Source organism: Cyprinodon tularosa, unplaced genomic scaffold (assembly GCF_016077235.1).
Source record: "Cyprinodon tularosa strain WSP-4 unplaced genomic scaffold, ASM1607723v1 ctg184, whole genome shotgun sequence".
Classification (NCBI taxonomy): domain Eukaryota; kingdom Metazoa; phylum Chordata; class Actinopteri; order Cyprinodontiformes; family Cyprinodontidae; genus Cyprinodon; species Cyprinodon tularosa.
The window spans coordinates 177,356-193,441 of record NW_024038639.1 but is presented as its reverse complement, the minus strand read 5'-3'; the positions used below and the strand labels follow the sequence as shown (position 1 = coordinate 193,441).

Below are 16,086 nucleotides of genomic sequence, written 5' to 3'. Positions count from 1 at the left end.
AAGTGAATTTTTTGGTCTCAGACTACGAATACATTTTGTAAGTAACAACAACAGATTTGAAGTTGACCAAAGGACGTGGACATTTCACTTCTTTCATTGTAACTCGAACTTATCTAGGTTTGATTTATTATCAAACACTGATGAAGAACATGGGTTGTCTTTCTAAGTATGTAAACTTTACAATTTTTTGTCATTTCGACCTTTAGGCAGCACTACAAACAGATTCATGGCGGGTTTGCTAGAGCTCTACAGACAAACGTGATTATGGATGTAAAAGCTTCAAGTATTTTCCTCAGAGCTCTTATAGAGCCTGAGATCATCTCCTTTCCTGAGATTTATAGCTTCAGTGTTATTCGCTCTATAGACTCACATCAGTAAATGAGCTACTGCAAAACACCATCTTTCAGCCTCTCTAATGTTTATGAAAGATATTTGCTTGACTTGTCCTCAAGGCAAGGACTTATAGTCCCCTGGCAAACTTTCTTATCATCAATGAAGTGCAAATCCACAGCTGCTCATTTGATTCTTTTTTTATTCTTTGAATCCTGTTTTACTCATTTGAGGCTGAATCCTTTCATAGGGGTAACTTCTCCCTGTGATTTGCACAAATACAAAAGGCTCCTTCAAAGCAATTAGGACAAGTGATGAGCTTCACTTGGTACATGATGAATAATAACAGCCTGCACCCTGGAGTGTAGGCCATTGTTGGGGTGAATTAAAAAAAAAAAATTTTTGGAAGCGGGGGTCGGGATTGGGTTTGGCCAGTTGTTTATAACAGCCTGCTATATCATGCGAGACAGCATTTTGTCACAGATTGATAGACAAAGGTCCTAGAATGCTCACCCTCAAGGCTGCAGGAGCTGATCAGCCTTTCTCATAACACACACACACCCATAGCAGCAGAAGCATCAACAACCCGTCTAGTAACACACACACATAACTGCAACGTGACGAGGTTAGCAAGAGATAGAGACAAAGAGAGGTTTGATCTCCAGAGAGGGGCATTTAAGTTCAAACCATGGATCCAACCACTAATATTTTTTAAACCAATTATTAAAAATTTTGTTTTAATTCATCCACTGTATAAAACACCCATGCTGAAAGATCTCTGTTCTTTCTTTGCAATAATGAGTCGACCTTAGTGTGTGCACTTAGTTGAACAGAGAGGTAGTCTTTGCAAAAACAACTTTGGATCTTTAATTAGAGAGAGGTAAGTTTGTGGTCTGACCTCATATAAACAAAGTAAGCTTTTGAAAGAAATATCAAAACGAAAAGCTTTCATGGCACAAATAAGCCTCTTTAAAATGGTGTGAAAAATAAATTAAAGAATAAAAAAAAGTACAATTGTAATGCTCCAGTATGTTACAGTCATTCAAGAGTGAAACAAGCAGCTCTACTTTCTTTTTAGGCCAGCACAGATTGACAGCTGTCCCTTTCCACAGCCAGAAGTGACACGATTAGTAAAGCCCACAGTGAGCGACCATCTTTTTTTTTTTTTTTTTTGTCTTTACTTTGGTTTCACTCAGCTAAAAATATCAGCAACCCAGAAAGGTCTGATGACTGACAGGAAGAGAGACGCCGTAGTAAAAAAAAAGACAACAAGCATCTCAAGTTGTGACACGTTCAGAACATACAGAGCACCGGGATACAAGTTGTGATGGTTGCCATGGTAATGCTCTTGAAGCAGTTTTTAGATGAACTGCTACAACAAACAGCTGTGCCTTAGAGTCATTGCTTTGATGGGAAAAAAAGAGATTCTCTGACAGATGAAACTGTTTTTTGATATTTTACATTAAATTACAGTTTGATAATTTTGTAATATAATCATAATTTTTTTAACATGCATTTCTAGCCAGCTCTTTCCTATATGTCATCTTCACATGCTACGATGCACTATTTTAGCTTAACAGTGTGAATAAGGACAATATTTGACCTTTGCAAGATGCATGGAGGATGATATATGACTTGTTAACTCATGCATGTTCTTCTGCTCAGGAAACCATGTGGTTGACAAATCAAGGACAGAAAAAATGTGGCCTGCTTGAAGATGAGTGCCAAGCAGTATAACTGATGTACATTAAACCACAAGAGCTTGTAATACCAGTAGGATATACATCCACATCTGTATCTGCAAGGAAGAGGCTGCTCTGCTTTTGGTTATTTATGTTTCCACAGCATCATCTTTGAATACTGTCAGAAGTACCACAGTTGGTGTAAGCCAATATCCTTCCTTCCATTCAAATAAAAAGCAGTCCATGCACTGTGTAACTTTTATCCTGATGCTGTGATGCATTTCTACACTTACACCCAACAAATGAATAGACATACTGGGAACAACCTCTGTACCAAGTGCTAGTACATAGGTTGGTTAGCTGGACACAGTATTGTGAGAATTAATTGCTGACAGACAATTTATATCTTAATTGCATATATTCAAGATCGATAAGATGAGCAAAAAATGATTGTTTGCTTGCAACTTTTGAAGCTCATCAGACATCTGACCCAAATAAGCAGATTAAAGGCTTACTTGCATTGATTTATACAAGATCAGATTTTACATTTTGACATTTTTTTTCCGGATAATGGAGAACCAGATGAAGATACAGCAAGATGTCAAATAAGTCAAACCTCAGTGAAAATATTGACATCCTTTTTACTTGCTAATAGGAGATTTCAGTAATAGAAATAATAAAGCAATCCTGTGTAACGTTCAGGGACAAGGGGAGCTAGATTGTGAACTTACAGGTTTAGCGCTCCCAAAAGCAACTGGCAACATTGAACTGTCCATTGAAATTTCCAAATCTGATAGCAGACCACTTTGGACCAGCAGGTTCAAAAGTCATGGAATTCCTTGTAAAGACAAGGCCACATTTACTCTTCTGTATCAAATAATACATCAGAGGACCAAAATTATGTCTGATCAGGTAAAGGTCATATAAATTTTGTTGCCTAACAACAACTTGTCGTGTTTAAGTGGAGCTCAGCAGTGCTCTTGGTCACATGACTCAGTCAGTGACGGATCTGACCCTCTCAAGCTACAGCATGCAGCAAGTGCTGTAATTTGACCTGAAAATGTATTCAATTTATATTAATTAAGGTAATGTTTTATTAAAATGTTGCAAAGGGTTGCTTTAGCAATAATTACACCTCTGCAGAGATTTAAATATTTCTTGAATTCATGGTTACCTACAAATCTCCTGTAGCATTGGGTTCAGTTAAAGCCTGCAAACTTCTTTTCTTAAGTATAGATAAAACTGCACTGGAAAAATGATCTAGAAATAAGTTAAAATGTCTTAAATTAAGTGCATTTACCCTTATTTTGAGCAGGTAAATGAGATAGTTTGCCAATGGGATGAGTATTTTCACTCTTAGTATAAGATAATTAGATAATATTCACTGGAAAAAAGACAACGCAATTGTTTTTTCTTATTTTAAATGTAAATTGTCTCATTCCATTGGCAAAATGTCTCATTTTCCTCCTCAATTCAAGAAAAAAAATGCAATTATTTTAAGAAAAAATGACTTATGTAGATTACTTTTTTTGCAGTGTGGCTGATCTCAGCATGATTTGGTCACCATCTTTGTTTGAAGGTAGGATATATAAATTGTAAAAGTTGTATATCTTTGGTGAAATTTAAATCAGTAACTGTTTTTAAAAGAGACAAACTTGCCAAAAGAAAAAGAATAAAGAAGAAAAAAAAATATTATAACAAAAACCTCTTTCCAAAAACCAGAAACTAATATAAAAAAATGCTATCATTACCACCACTACTGCTTTTTTGACACAGAGATTCGCACACGTACCTGTTCCGAGGTACAGGACAGTGTAATGCTCATCATTTACGGCCAGGACAATATCTGCGACAGCGTGAGTGATTTGGTCATCTGTGGGGAGGTCGAGTGGATTCACGCCAACCGGACGGATCACATCCTCAATTTCTGGGTGGTATCTAATCACGCCAAGGTTTTTGATGTTGTTCTGAGTGTCTGCTGGTGAAGAACTTCTGCGTGTACACTGAAGACAAAGGGGAAAAACTGATTCACATCAGCCTTGGCTACAATAAAGGAAAGAAATTCCTTAAACAAAGAGCTCAATGTGCTTCTCTGTTATTAACGGTCAGAAATAGCATTGCAGCCATTAAAATAGAGGCTGACTCATGCTTGTACACATATCGTGTCTACATTATGACAAAGAAAAAAGGATTATTTCTCTCACCATCCCTGGGCGATTACCACTGAATGAGCTGCTGTAGCCTTTCAGCTTAGAATTGGCGAAGGCTCGGTCAATATCTTCTATGGAATAGGCACAGATCACTGTTCTTCCCCTAAAACAGAGGAAAAATGTTAAAATACTTTTAAAAGTTTTAAAGGTCTAACCCAAATCACTTAATGAAAATGTCATCTTGACATAATAAATGGTCAAAATAGGAGGCATTTTGTTTTCAAGCCTTATGTCTGATTTCTTTTTAATTACAGTGAAAATTACAAACATTTCGGTGCACCGAGGATTAGTCATCGTTCATGGTTATTCACAATTTCCTTTTTTTAACATTACAATACATGCACTTGTCTTCTGTTTCCTGTATAAGGGTAAATCGTAATAATGTAAACATAATTAAATTACTTATAATCTATGGGTCAGAATTTCAATTCAAAATGTGAAACGCATAAATATAGGTTGCTTGCACAAAGTTGGATGATCAAATGTTAACTTGCAGTTAATAAGTTGCAGTTAATAAAAAAAAAAAAAAAAAAAATCCTAAACCTGTGTTGTGTGGCATTACTGACCACTTGCTTGAATGTACCATGACATGGAGGTAATCAATCTCTGCTAAGGTGTAAAGAAAACCCAGACTGCTTTAATAGTAGCCGCTGGCTTGTCTGCATTGCTGGCACTGCCATCTCTCAATCTCCTCTTGACAGCACTCCATAGATTCTGTAAGAGCTTTAGGTCAAACTGATTTCTTGGCCATGGCTAATAAAGCAAGTGTTGGTGCTGTTGGCAGTGTAGGCAGGTGACAAGTGTTCCTGGCAAATAGAATTTGCTTCTCTGTCAGCGGAGTGAGTAATGAAGTGCACCAAAGTTTCCTGGTAAAGGGACCTTTAATATGATCAAAAACAATGGACCAATTTCTAAAGAAACCGTGGCTCTACAAACCCGTACTAAACCTCTAGCAGTTTAGATTATGTGTCTTTTATATATTCTTGCCGATCTGGAATCTTGAATGCCAATTTAAATGCTACATTAATTTACGTCTGAAAAGATTAGTTTGGACCACTGGGTAACAGTGCACTTATTTTACCCTTAACCACGGAAAGAGACAGTTATTAGTTATGTCCAGGATGCATCTGTGTATACAGGCTCTAAAAGCACCAAACTCATTGGTGAATGAGTATGACTAGGGATGAATAAACAACTAAGGGAAATTTTATTTCTGCTTTGGGTTCCCTGCAAATGTAGAGAGCAGATCTAGGTTTGTTGGTGCAGCAGCTTATCTAAAACTGATTGGAAGAGGTAAGATAAGCAGGTCAGGATAGCTAGCTCTGTCCAAGGATGCCCCATTTACCCAGCACAAGTGGTGGGAGACAGGAGGATTGGACAGGTCCATCACTGACAGACTACTTCATTAAATGTACACAAAAAAGCATTGTCACAGATTCCTCCTCCCAGCAGCTGTAGACTTTATAAGTATAATTTCTCCAAACAAACTAAATATAACTATACATTCCTGCTATTTCTTGCAATTCTTTTCCATTTCCTAGTATATTTCCATACTATGTTATTTTTTAATGTAAAAATATCCATGCACATGTAAAAAGTCTTAATTTTTTTGTTATTCTTTATTTCGAACATGCAAGAGAAAAACAAAAAAACAATAAAACAATGTTTGAAAACATTGGAGAGAAAAACAACAAACATATTAACTCTTTCCTGAGTTAATATACCTCTAAGACTTTAGGAATTTTCTAATTAAACTGCCCCAAGTGGCCAAAAACAGAACTGCAACATTTTCTGCTGGTTTTCATAGCTCACACCTTTTTTGGGTACTTTTTTCACCTTATGTGGAGTTGCCATTTGTGTTTGAGTTGAGCTGGAGGCTGGTCGCTTCTGATTATCCAAAAAATCTATCTTGAACATAACGCTTTGATTGTTTTCTAGGTCGGACACATTTAACATGGACACTCTTGACGTCACATCTGTTGAACAGCGCCAGATATAGATGCATAGATGCATTGGCACTGAACTCCTGAGGTGTGACACTGCTCTTTAATATTTTAGTCATAAAGGGTCAAATAAAGCAGTTATTATAAAGTTATTTTCAGTAAAAACTAACCTAATGTATCTTTAAATCTGAGAGTAATCTTTTAAAAAACAGTCTGACCCAGTACTTCTGCTTTGGCAATGAACCAACACAATCACAGTTTTGGAATTATATTATTTATTTAACTTTTAAAACATTTTCATGGTGCATTAAAAATCTACTCTTAAAAATTATAAAACAGAATTGAACAGCATGACGGCTGCAGTAAGACATGTTGTTTCTTTAACTTCCACACATTTCCTTTCACTCAACTTCCTTTAGTATGCCTGGATAGAGCAAGCTGTTAGAAGCCAGCTTCTTTAGCAATGACCTTTTGAGGCTTTCATCTCTGGAAAGGTTGCATATAGCTGTCTAGTGCTGTCAAATCAAAAGTGTTTCCCTTCATTGAGTTGACCTTAACATGGCCATAACAATATTTCTTCATCAAAAAACACAAACTTTTCATTTGTCTAATTTTCTATTATATATATATTATACAAAAAAAATTATTTTATGCTCCATTAACAACTTTCTCCCTCTGAACAGCACAGCTTTGTAAGCAGACTATTTAGCTCTAGACAATTTGTATTCATAGACCATAAACTCACAACCAAGTTTACAGGCAATTTTTAAAACATGAAAAGTTAATAACAGTTAAAACCTCATTATTTCCATCTGATCCTACTACATTCTACATCAACATAAGATTTATCTAATAAAATTATGATTAAATTAAAACCAAATATCAAACATTTGAGGTTAATTTAATAGTAAAAATGTAAACAATCTGATTCAGTAAATTATAAAATACCAGACTTTATGAAGTTTCCTAAATGTATTTTTAATTTCACATAGTAATACTATGTGAAATCCTAAATTATTGAGCCAGTTATACTCTTGAATTATGTAAACGTAAATCCTTTTATTGTCCTACAATGCGGAAATTCACTCTGCGTTTTAACCCATCCCCTTGGGAGCAGTGGGCTGCCATTGTGTGGCGCCTGGGGAGCAGCGAGGGGTTAAGGATCTTGCTCAGGGACCCAGAGAGCAGGCTGTGTTGGAATCTTCTCACAGCACAAGCGCACTGCTCTAACCACTTGGGCAACACTCCCCAATTAATGAATACTGATCTAATGAAGAGGTTTTCATTTTTTCACCTACCATGCATTGGAGAACAGGCCATACATGACTCCAGCCCTCTTGTCCTGAGCCGTCAGGACAACAGCCTGTTTCATGTTGTTGTACTGCTGTTGAGTATTTCCTGCACCGCACATGACCCGGGCTTTCATAAAGGTGGTCCAGGAGTCAGCCAGCAGGGCTTTGATGCCGCCTTCGTCCACCTGGAAATACAGCAGTGGGGTTCTTATTAGGGATGACCCAAGGGGGCTGCAAGTTCTCCAGATTGATCGTGTTTGTGATTGCTTTGTTTCTATTGTTGTTGTCCCCTAACACAGTGCAACAGAAGGTAGTTTCTCCTTCAGTGTCCTCTGAAATTTAGTTTCCATTTGTTTTTCAAAGCTTTATACATGAAGGCTAAGATATTTCTTTATCTTCTTGCAAACATGGCTAAAAATCTGGTAGCTTCATTCGGATCTCAATAATTGAAGAAACATTTTATACTTTTTATTTTTTTTAAAAGCAAGCTTTAGAATAATAATTCTCTGAGCTGCTATTTATATCTAGATCAGAACAAATACAACCAGACTCCTTCATTTCTGCAAATGCAAGCCAGGAAAAGAAAACAAAAAATTCACTTAAGATATCAAGTAAACATAAAGATAGACTACTTGAACATTTGCTTATTACATTTAAGGAGTCATGACTTACACAGAGTTGCAGGTGTTTTGCCTTTGAGAGCTAATTAGAAAAACTGATCTGATGTGGCTGATTGGAAAGTCTGATTAAAATAAGCCTCCTTAAAGCAAAGCAACAGCAATTTTACACTCTGCAATGAAAGATTTAGTCATCAGAGCAATTGTAAAACAGATTGAAATTGTTTCATATGAAATGTATCATACCACACACCTGGAGTTTCTCTGCATCATCAAGTGTCTAACCCTTCAATAATTTGAACTGAAGTTGTGCAGAAGTCGCTCTAGAATCTGATAAGAGCTCAAAAATTATTTATTTAAAGCTAGTTGTCTTATTTTTAGTAAATAGACACATACGAGATCATTAGCATACATAATAACTAGTGAGAAAACAACTGGTTCAAATTTGGACAGTTTAAGTAAAAACTTTTGAAAAAAAACAAAAATATTTTCTTATTACCTACAAAATAACAGATAAATCTGTCATATCTAATATCCATTTATACTCACATTTCAATTTTATGTAATTTTATTGTGTCATTTTTAGATTTTCGTAGTTTTATGTATCTAAAAGTATCTTTGTTTCACAGTTTAGTTTCATTTTTGGAATTTGTTTTGTTTCACTTCATATGCAATATGATTTCAAAGTGTATAGACAGTGAGAAATTGGTTCAGATGTTACACTGCCTAATTGATTTATGTTATTACCTCCAGCATTTGGTGGGACTTGTTTTGAAAAATAACTATACAGAAAAAAGTTTTTTGTGTCAAATTGACTGATTTGCTTTGAGGGAGTGAGGTTAGACCCCTGAAAGACTCAATATTGAGTTACAGACATCGTGAGCACATTAATATAAACAAGTCTTTAGTTTTTATGTGCAGACAAATGTCAGACTGCATGCTTTGGTTAAAAATCCAGACATACTCTGAAGGAAGATTTCTTTACTCTGAAATGCAAACATGGCATTTATCTGGGATTCTCTACAGAAAGCATATATCCAAAGTATTCTGGTAACTAAAACCAACAACGAATGCCATGTCATATGGTTACTCATCACAATTTACAAACACCAATACATTCATGGTGATCTGGATACGTTTGTTTAAAAAAAATGGTTACCCTTTTGAATCAATTACAAAAGATCAATAATCAATGTATCCAAATTTGATGCAGCTAAAAGACTTTCTTTTCCAACTCACATTTTTCCCCATGTATTATGAGCCTGGATGGCTTCCAGGCTGTGTTGTTTGTTAGTGTATTATAATATGTTTTTCTACACTAGTATCAGTGATACAAAATTTTTATTTTTTGCCTGTTTCCTAACTGTTGGGACCAACTTCTTTAAATATCATGACACTTCTTGAAGATATGGTTAGACACTTTCTTTTTCTGAAGTGAAGTGAAGTCTAAGTTTCTAGCTTTCTGAAATTTAAATAGAAACCTTAAGTTTTTAACACGATCTTTGGCAGCCTGGCAAATTGGTCAAATTTTGTCTGCCACAGTATGTAATTCATTGTAAGACTTTGCTAAAGCAGCCAGTTGTTTTGCAGCATTTTCACTGAATGATGCTCATTATGAATCATCCAGTTTATGATGAAGCCAAAGCTTTCATTTAGGGAATTTGGGGAGGAAGATTATTTTTGGTAACAGAGTCAACATTTGCAGTCCTAAACATCTCCTGTACCAATGATTCACAGGAGCCCCTTTGCTGGTATGGTGTCTGCAGGTAAAATAAATAGGGGATAAAGATGTTTGCATTACTTTTATTATCATGTTCATCATTATCATCTTCATTATATTCCCATAACATAACAAAACTTGATTCCCTTGATCGTTTTTGTCTATTAATGTTAGCAGTAATATGCTGGGAACCATGTGAATTGGGACACATTCCTATAAAAGAAATATTTTCCTGACTGACAACAAGAATCACATGCAGGAGGTTTGTGTGTTTTTGCCTGAACAGTTTATTAAAATTGCCAGTGTTCTCAGTTCTTTGGCAAATCCTACAGTCGGCTTTGATCCATCCACATTTCTGAACAAATCTGTAATTTTTAATATGAGCATGAGGAAATAAAATCCTCCTTTATTCAAATTGGTCCAAAGTCTTTACCCAGTAGAATTTTCCACAAAAGCATTTTGATGCTGAACAGTGGAGGACATTCACAACAATCAATAGTTATCTTAGATCAAATAAATCAAACACAGAGGGGTGTAATGTTGAACAGAATATGTGTAATAATTAGTGTGTTTTTTCCAGGACAAAACTGCAGAGAGGAGTTCATGTGCAGCAGGATGACTAGAAAAAATGAATGATAACAAAAGGCAAGCTTACCAAAGGCATAGGACACAAGCTGAGAAACAGAATAGGGAATAAGTATATGGAAGTAGAACAGAAGGATCTAGATGGAAACAAGAGCCAACGGGGAACTTAAAGACTATATATCAGAGAGGTAGGTGAGGAGACTGACATTGGAAGCGGGTGTGATAATCAGAGGATAATGAGGAAAACACGAGACAGCATGCAAGCTGGGAGGCTGAAGAAGAGAGACTAATTAACACGAAATAAGCTGAGCTGAGAAACATAGAGACCATTAACCAAAGGGAAACAATAAACAGAGGCTGAATAGAAATGATACTAAAACTACATTACTAAACAAAAGAATGTTAAAAAACACAAAAGAAAAGCAGAATCAAAACACTTGAAGATTTGAGGCTTGATAAAAGTGAAGGTTTATATTTGTTAATATCACAATAACCACAAGCAGGCCACTAATTAAGGACAGAGGGAGTTCATAGAAATCTCCTGGTGGGACTCAACTAGAGTCTAAAGATACTAGTGTATTAAGAGGCCTAAAAAGGACCATCCCTAAACAATAAAAGGTCGCCAATCCTGCCAAATGTTTTTTTCAAATATTTATCCTTTAAATCCATAGACAGATTAAATCAGATGTTTGCATATGCTCTATAAAAACACATCCTTTTCACTTCACTATCTGGAATCTCATTACTGATATTTTTAGTTAAAACGGTCTCAAAAAGTTTTTTTCTCATCATTGTAACCTTTAGAAAACAGAAATGACTTTGGTGAAAGTAGCTGACCAAAACCAGACTTCATGTCAAGCATGAAAAATAAAGGTTCTGAGATGTTACCGTGCAGATTCGGCCTATGCGGGCCCTGTATGGCTCCTCATCCACTCGGGCTGTCTTGTTGTACTCGGTGAAGAAGAAATAGATTTCCTCCTTGTATTTTTCTGAGGAGGGGATTATGGCAGCCCCAGCAAACTGAGGACCTAGAGGTAAGATTTAAAAAACATCCACAGCTATTTTAAAAATGCACTGACCCATGAAGAAATAACCAGAAACATCACTTCAAATGTCCCTTGTGCAGTTAATCTAAGACCTTTCCAGAAATAACTATTAAGAATCAACAGGAGGACAAACTGTTTATCTGAGTGAGAGCAGTCGTGAATACACCTACATGAATTTTCCCTATGGGAATGATAGTTGATGATTTACAGAGAGCAGCACCCACCATCTCCATATGCATTTATCTAAACCTGTAGGCCTATAGCTTCTGTCTTACTCCCCTCCTCCTACTCACTTAGCAGCCAAACGTTCTCCGTCTTCAGGAGCTTCTGGGGGCCAAATGTACGACGGATCGAGCCAGCATGACCTCCCACTGACGACATAGCAGAGTACATGCTCCCATCTGAGACAGGCAAGAAAAGCAAAAGACACACAAGAGAGGAAATGGTGAGTGGCAGGTAATAAAAAAGACGGCATACTTGATGGAGGCAGTACTAAGCCCTAAAAGGAGTAGAGGATAGATTGGAGTGACACGGAGAGAGAATTGACTATGGTGGAAAAAAATGGGATGAATAAGAGGAAAGAACATTGAATACAGAGGTTAGAGAAAAAAAGGGAGCCTGGGAGACAAAGACGGAATATAAAAAAGCAGGGTAGAGAATGGAGAGAAAAGACAACATTATAAGGCAGAGCAGCAACTGCTCCTGTGAGCTTCCAATCACCATACTGTTACAATCCAACGCTCTGTCTCCATAGCAATGCAGAGGGGGGAGCATTTGAAATCATGGCAGGCAGTGACATCTTAATCAGGACTGATCAGTATTTAGATGCTGCTGAGCTTGTGCAAAAGGGGTCGGCTCATTGCATACACAATTAATCCCCATGTGGAGGAGCATCCCGCAGAGCACCCGAATCCTCACTGATTTAAGTACCTCTTTAAACAGCCCATCTGCATTAGATGGTTGAAGAAACATACAATTTGCAAGTCTCTCAATGACTACTGGAGGTCATTTTAACTAGATACATCTCGATTTAGGGAATTCTATGCAGGCTCTGTTACTACACATTCAAGAATTTTATTTTACACGCCTTATTTGTAGTGTTGTGAAGCTTTAGTATCATACTACCCAATTCTTTTAGCTTGGAAATGTAATTTATATAAGATAAAAGAGACAGGACCAACCCTATATATGGTCTGTCTTTAGACAAAAGAGGAAATGATCCTAAGATTAAATATATACCATAAGGCAAAAATCTAGGAATAGGCTAAATACTGTCACAGCATTTACATCAGTTTTTAGAGATCTATATATATAAAAAAAAAAAAATCATCTTTATGTTATGTAAATTACAGCAGCAGTAAGTGCAAAGGTTTCATCATCCTGCTTGAACTAAAAAGTTGGAAATTCCCAGTGGTCAGACTGGAGATTTAGCTAGAATGGCCCTTAAATTAGACTTCTTCTATTGGCCCTGACCTCAAAACATAAAAAGAAACAGGGTTATCCTATAAATAAAACAAAATTGAATCTCTAAGAAAAGCTTTTCTTCTATACTTATTCAGCTTTTACCTCAGTAGATTTGCCTCACATATATAATCTCTATCAATGAATAACAGAATTTGCATACAGAGGATACATCTTAATCCTCAACCATTATTTATCTATTCTTTTTTTATATATAAGGGCTCTAACCTAAACCAGAGACTTTGGATGCAACTTTAATTTGGCTACACTAGTCCTCATCTGCTTTCTTTTTCATTCCTGTTCCTGTCTCAGATATAGCTGAATACTGCAGGTAACAAAACTCTTTGATACCAGTGAGTAATTTCTTCTTTCAGATTTGTCTAGCATCAGACTAAGTCGTTAGACAAATTAAGTTATTTATATTGTAAAATGATTCAAGTTACTCAGCCCACGGTGAGTTGTATAACAGATCATTTTCCACACTAAAACAATCAGCCATTTATGGGATTGTTCAAGTTCCAGTTTTAAAATGAGTCTTTTTTATATAAAATAAATAAAGTTGTATGATCAGCAAAAAGCAGACGTTTGAAGCTGGATGCTGTGAGTGGCTTCAGAGAAAAAAAGAGTTTTGTCATTTCCATGACATGGATAGAGGATGATTATTAGAGCCAGGATGCTCCGGGCAGCCCAGGATTCACCAGTGCCGCTTTGCTGCTCCTCACACTTACAGACTGAGTTAATATGAAGAGCTGAGGGTGGCTTTACTCCAGAAGAAGATACATGCTAAAATGAAAGCTGTATATATATCTTATTGCATCAAGTAAGAAAAGCACTGTTTCCTTTATACATTATATTCCCAAAGTGTTATGTCATACCAAATAACTGGATTCAGAGAGTCCATCACTTCCATGGCTGCATGACTTTAAGGTGTAAAGAAAACTGACCAGCATACCTTTCAGTTAAAATGAATACTAGGCTGCAGTTCCGTTTTTGTTTCTGTCTTATGGAACTATGAGAAAATACATAGAACTTCTAACATTTTCCATATCTGCAAATTCATGTTTTGCTTCATTTTCCTTTCTTTATTGCACCCAGATGGCTGCAGTCGTACCATGCTGGGTCAATATTTTGGGTAAAATATAAATCTACTTAATATTCTGATGACTTGCAACTAACTTGTACAAGGTAACCTAGATCACATATCTGAAAATTTTAAATATTTCTTTAAAAAGAATCACATAAAAGTTATTTGATCCTATTTTACCTTTACTTGTATCAAACTGATTAAGTTTGGTGTCAACAACTCTTAAAGCAATAATGCTTTTGAACTGTGTCTTTATCAGATGTGGAATTACAAATAAATTATCTTTTATGTTTCTATTCCTCTCTTTTAAGATATTTCTGAGGTAAAGTTTCCTCCTTGATTCTGTTACCTGCAGGCAAGTTGATTGACTTCTGCGAAGGGTAGGGAGGCGAGATTTCAGATGCTGACGCTATCTGCCCAGCACCGTGGACGTCTGTCAGCACAGTGTCATTTACCTGCAGTGGAAAAGTGGAAGATATTGGAGCCAAGTGGAAGTCTCCTTGAGCTCTATCTCATCACATATTTAACCCTTCAGTCACTGAGTAAAATTCTATTCAATTTATCGTTGGAGGACAGCATTGAAGTAGAAAAAAAAAAAACAACCTTTGGGTATAAATACAAAAACTGTTAACCTTGATTGTACAACAAAAAAAAGAAAGAAAAATCTTTCAGAAAATAGATAAATGCTCTATACCACTCATCTTCAGATGTCTAGATTTATTGCAGAGCACTTACAATAGTCAAAAGAGAGGAAAGCAAACTGAGAGAATTTGTCTGTTGATATTTACCAGCATCCAGCATCTCGGGCTTCCAGCATTTGTCCCACAAACTATGAATGTATCATTAACTTTCTGAAGGACGGTGATAAAATTGTCGCACTCCATCTGTTAGTGGAAAAAAAAGAGGAGTGAGACAGAAACAGGGGGAGCACAGCATAGGAGGATGCAGACGGTAAGAGAGTAAATATGCAGATTTTAAGAGGCCTTAAAGATTAAAGAGAAGAAGAGAAAAAAATGGGAAGGTTGAAAAGGGGGATTAAAGGGTAAAATACAACAAAATGAAAGAAAACAGAAAATCTACCAAGGGACTCAAACCGTCGAAAGTAGAATGGAGGGATGGAGAAACAAAGCAGAAGTGCAACACAAAACAGATTACTGGAAAAAAGAAAAGAGCCTCTGATAAAAGATTGGAAACCATCCATGCTTGGCATTTTGGCAGACAGCAGATAAAAGGCTTAGAACTGCAGTAGAAGGCAGCAGTGCTGCATATGCATCACTTCATCAGTAGGGACAGATAATGGACTGTCCGCATAGGAAACCGGATGTATGATGAGCAGTATTATAAACATATTTCTAATACCTAGACAAGTCCTTTTTTAACAGAACTTACTCATAATATATCAAGATTCTTTTTATAGATGTTTCTGAATTTATTTTTTCTTTCTTGTTTTAAATAAGATCATAAGTTTAGATGCATATCTATGGACAATGAAGAAAAATTGGCAGAAAAAGCCAGAAAGAGAACTGAACATGTGTAGGAGTGTCTGTAGGTGGTTTGATAGGTGGTTGAGTGGGCTGAGATTTTATTTTACTTAGCTTCTGTTATTTTGTTTCCATGCACATTTATGTTCTCGAAACCCATATTTGTTTGTGTGTGTTTGCAAGTAGATTTGTGATGTTCAGCGTAAAAACTGAAGCTAAAACCCGTTAGCTGCAAAGTTCAAAGTTACAACTGACATTAAAACTGACAAGGGTATATGTTGCTTGGTGCATCTACCAACACCCAAAATTGATTTAGGGGCTGGTAGATTCTAGGTGTTAATTTTGAAACTGGCTAGGAAGCTTAGCTGTGATACTTAACAATTTATTAACTGAACAAAACTTAACTTTAATTGTCAACCATTTACTCCCTTGGATTTGTCATGTTATAACCCCAACCTAAAGTTTCCCTGTATCTTATTGACACCTAGTGTGCCAGAAAAATGCTGGTTGTAACATAGTAGGAAAAGAATACTTTGATTTTAAGTTTGCGGGAAAAGGAACAGAAGCTATTGCTTTTAGTTCCTTAACTCAGATATCTCTGTGTGACTAACTGCCTTGAGAACGTGCCTACCATG

The 16,086-nt window shown here is 36.2% G+C and overlaps 1 protein-coding gene across 1 annotated transcript in view; it reads right to left on the bottom strand.

The window, feature by feature from the left end:
• Positions 1-16,086, bottom strand: part of si:ch211-113g11.6 (uncharacterized protein LOC559008 homolog) — a 66,998-nt gene that overhangs the window by 17,511 nt on the left and 33,401 nt on the right. The window contains exons 4-10 of the mRNA XM_038282476.1: positions 14,759-14,854; positions 14,320-14,425; positions 11,719-11,826; positions 11,268-11,407; positions 7,464-7,642; positions 4,217-4,325; positions 3,805-4,015 (exon numbers count right to left, since the gene is read on the bottom strand). Of these exons, the coding sequence (XP_038138404.1) occupies positions 3,805-4,015; positions 4,217-4,325; positions 7,464-7,642; positions 11,268-11,407; positions 11,719-11,826; positions 14,320-14,425; positions 14,759-14,854 (949 nt within the window). The remainder of the gene's footprint in view (positions 1-3,804; positions 4,016-4,216; positions 4,326-7,463; positions 7,643-11,267; positions 11,408-11,718; positions 11,827-14,319; positions 14,426-14,758; positions 14,855-16,086) is intronic.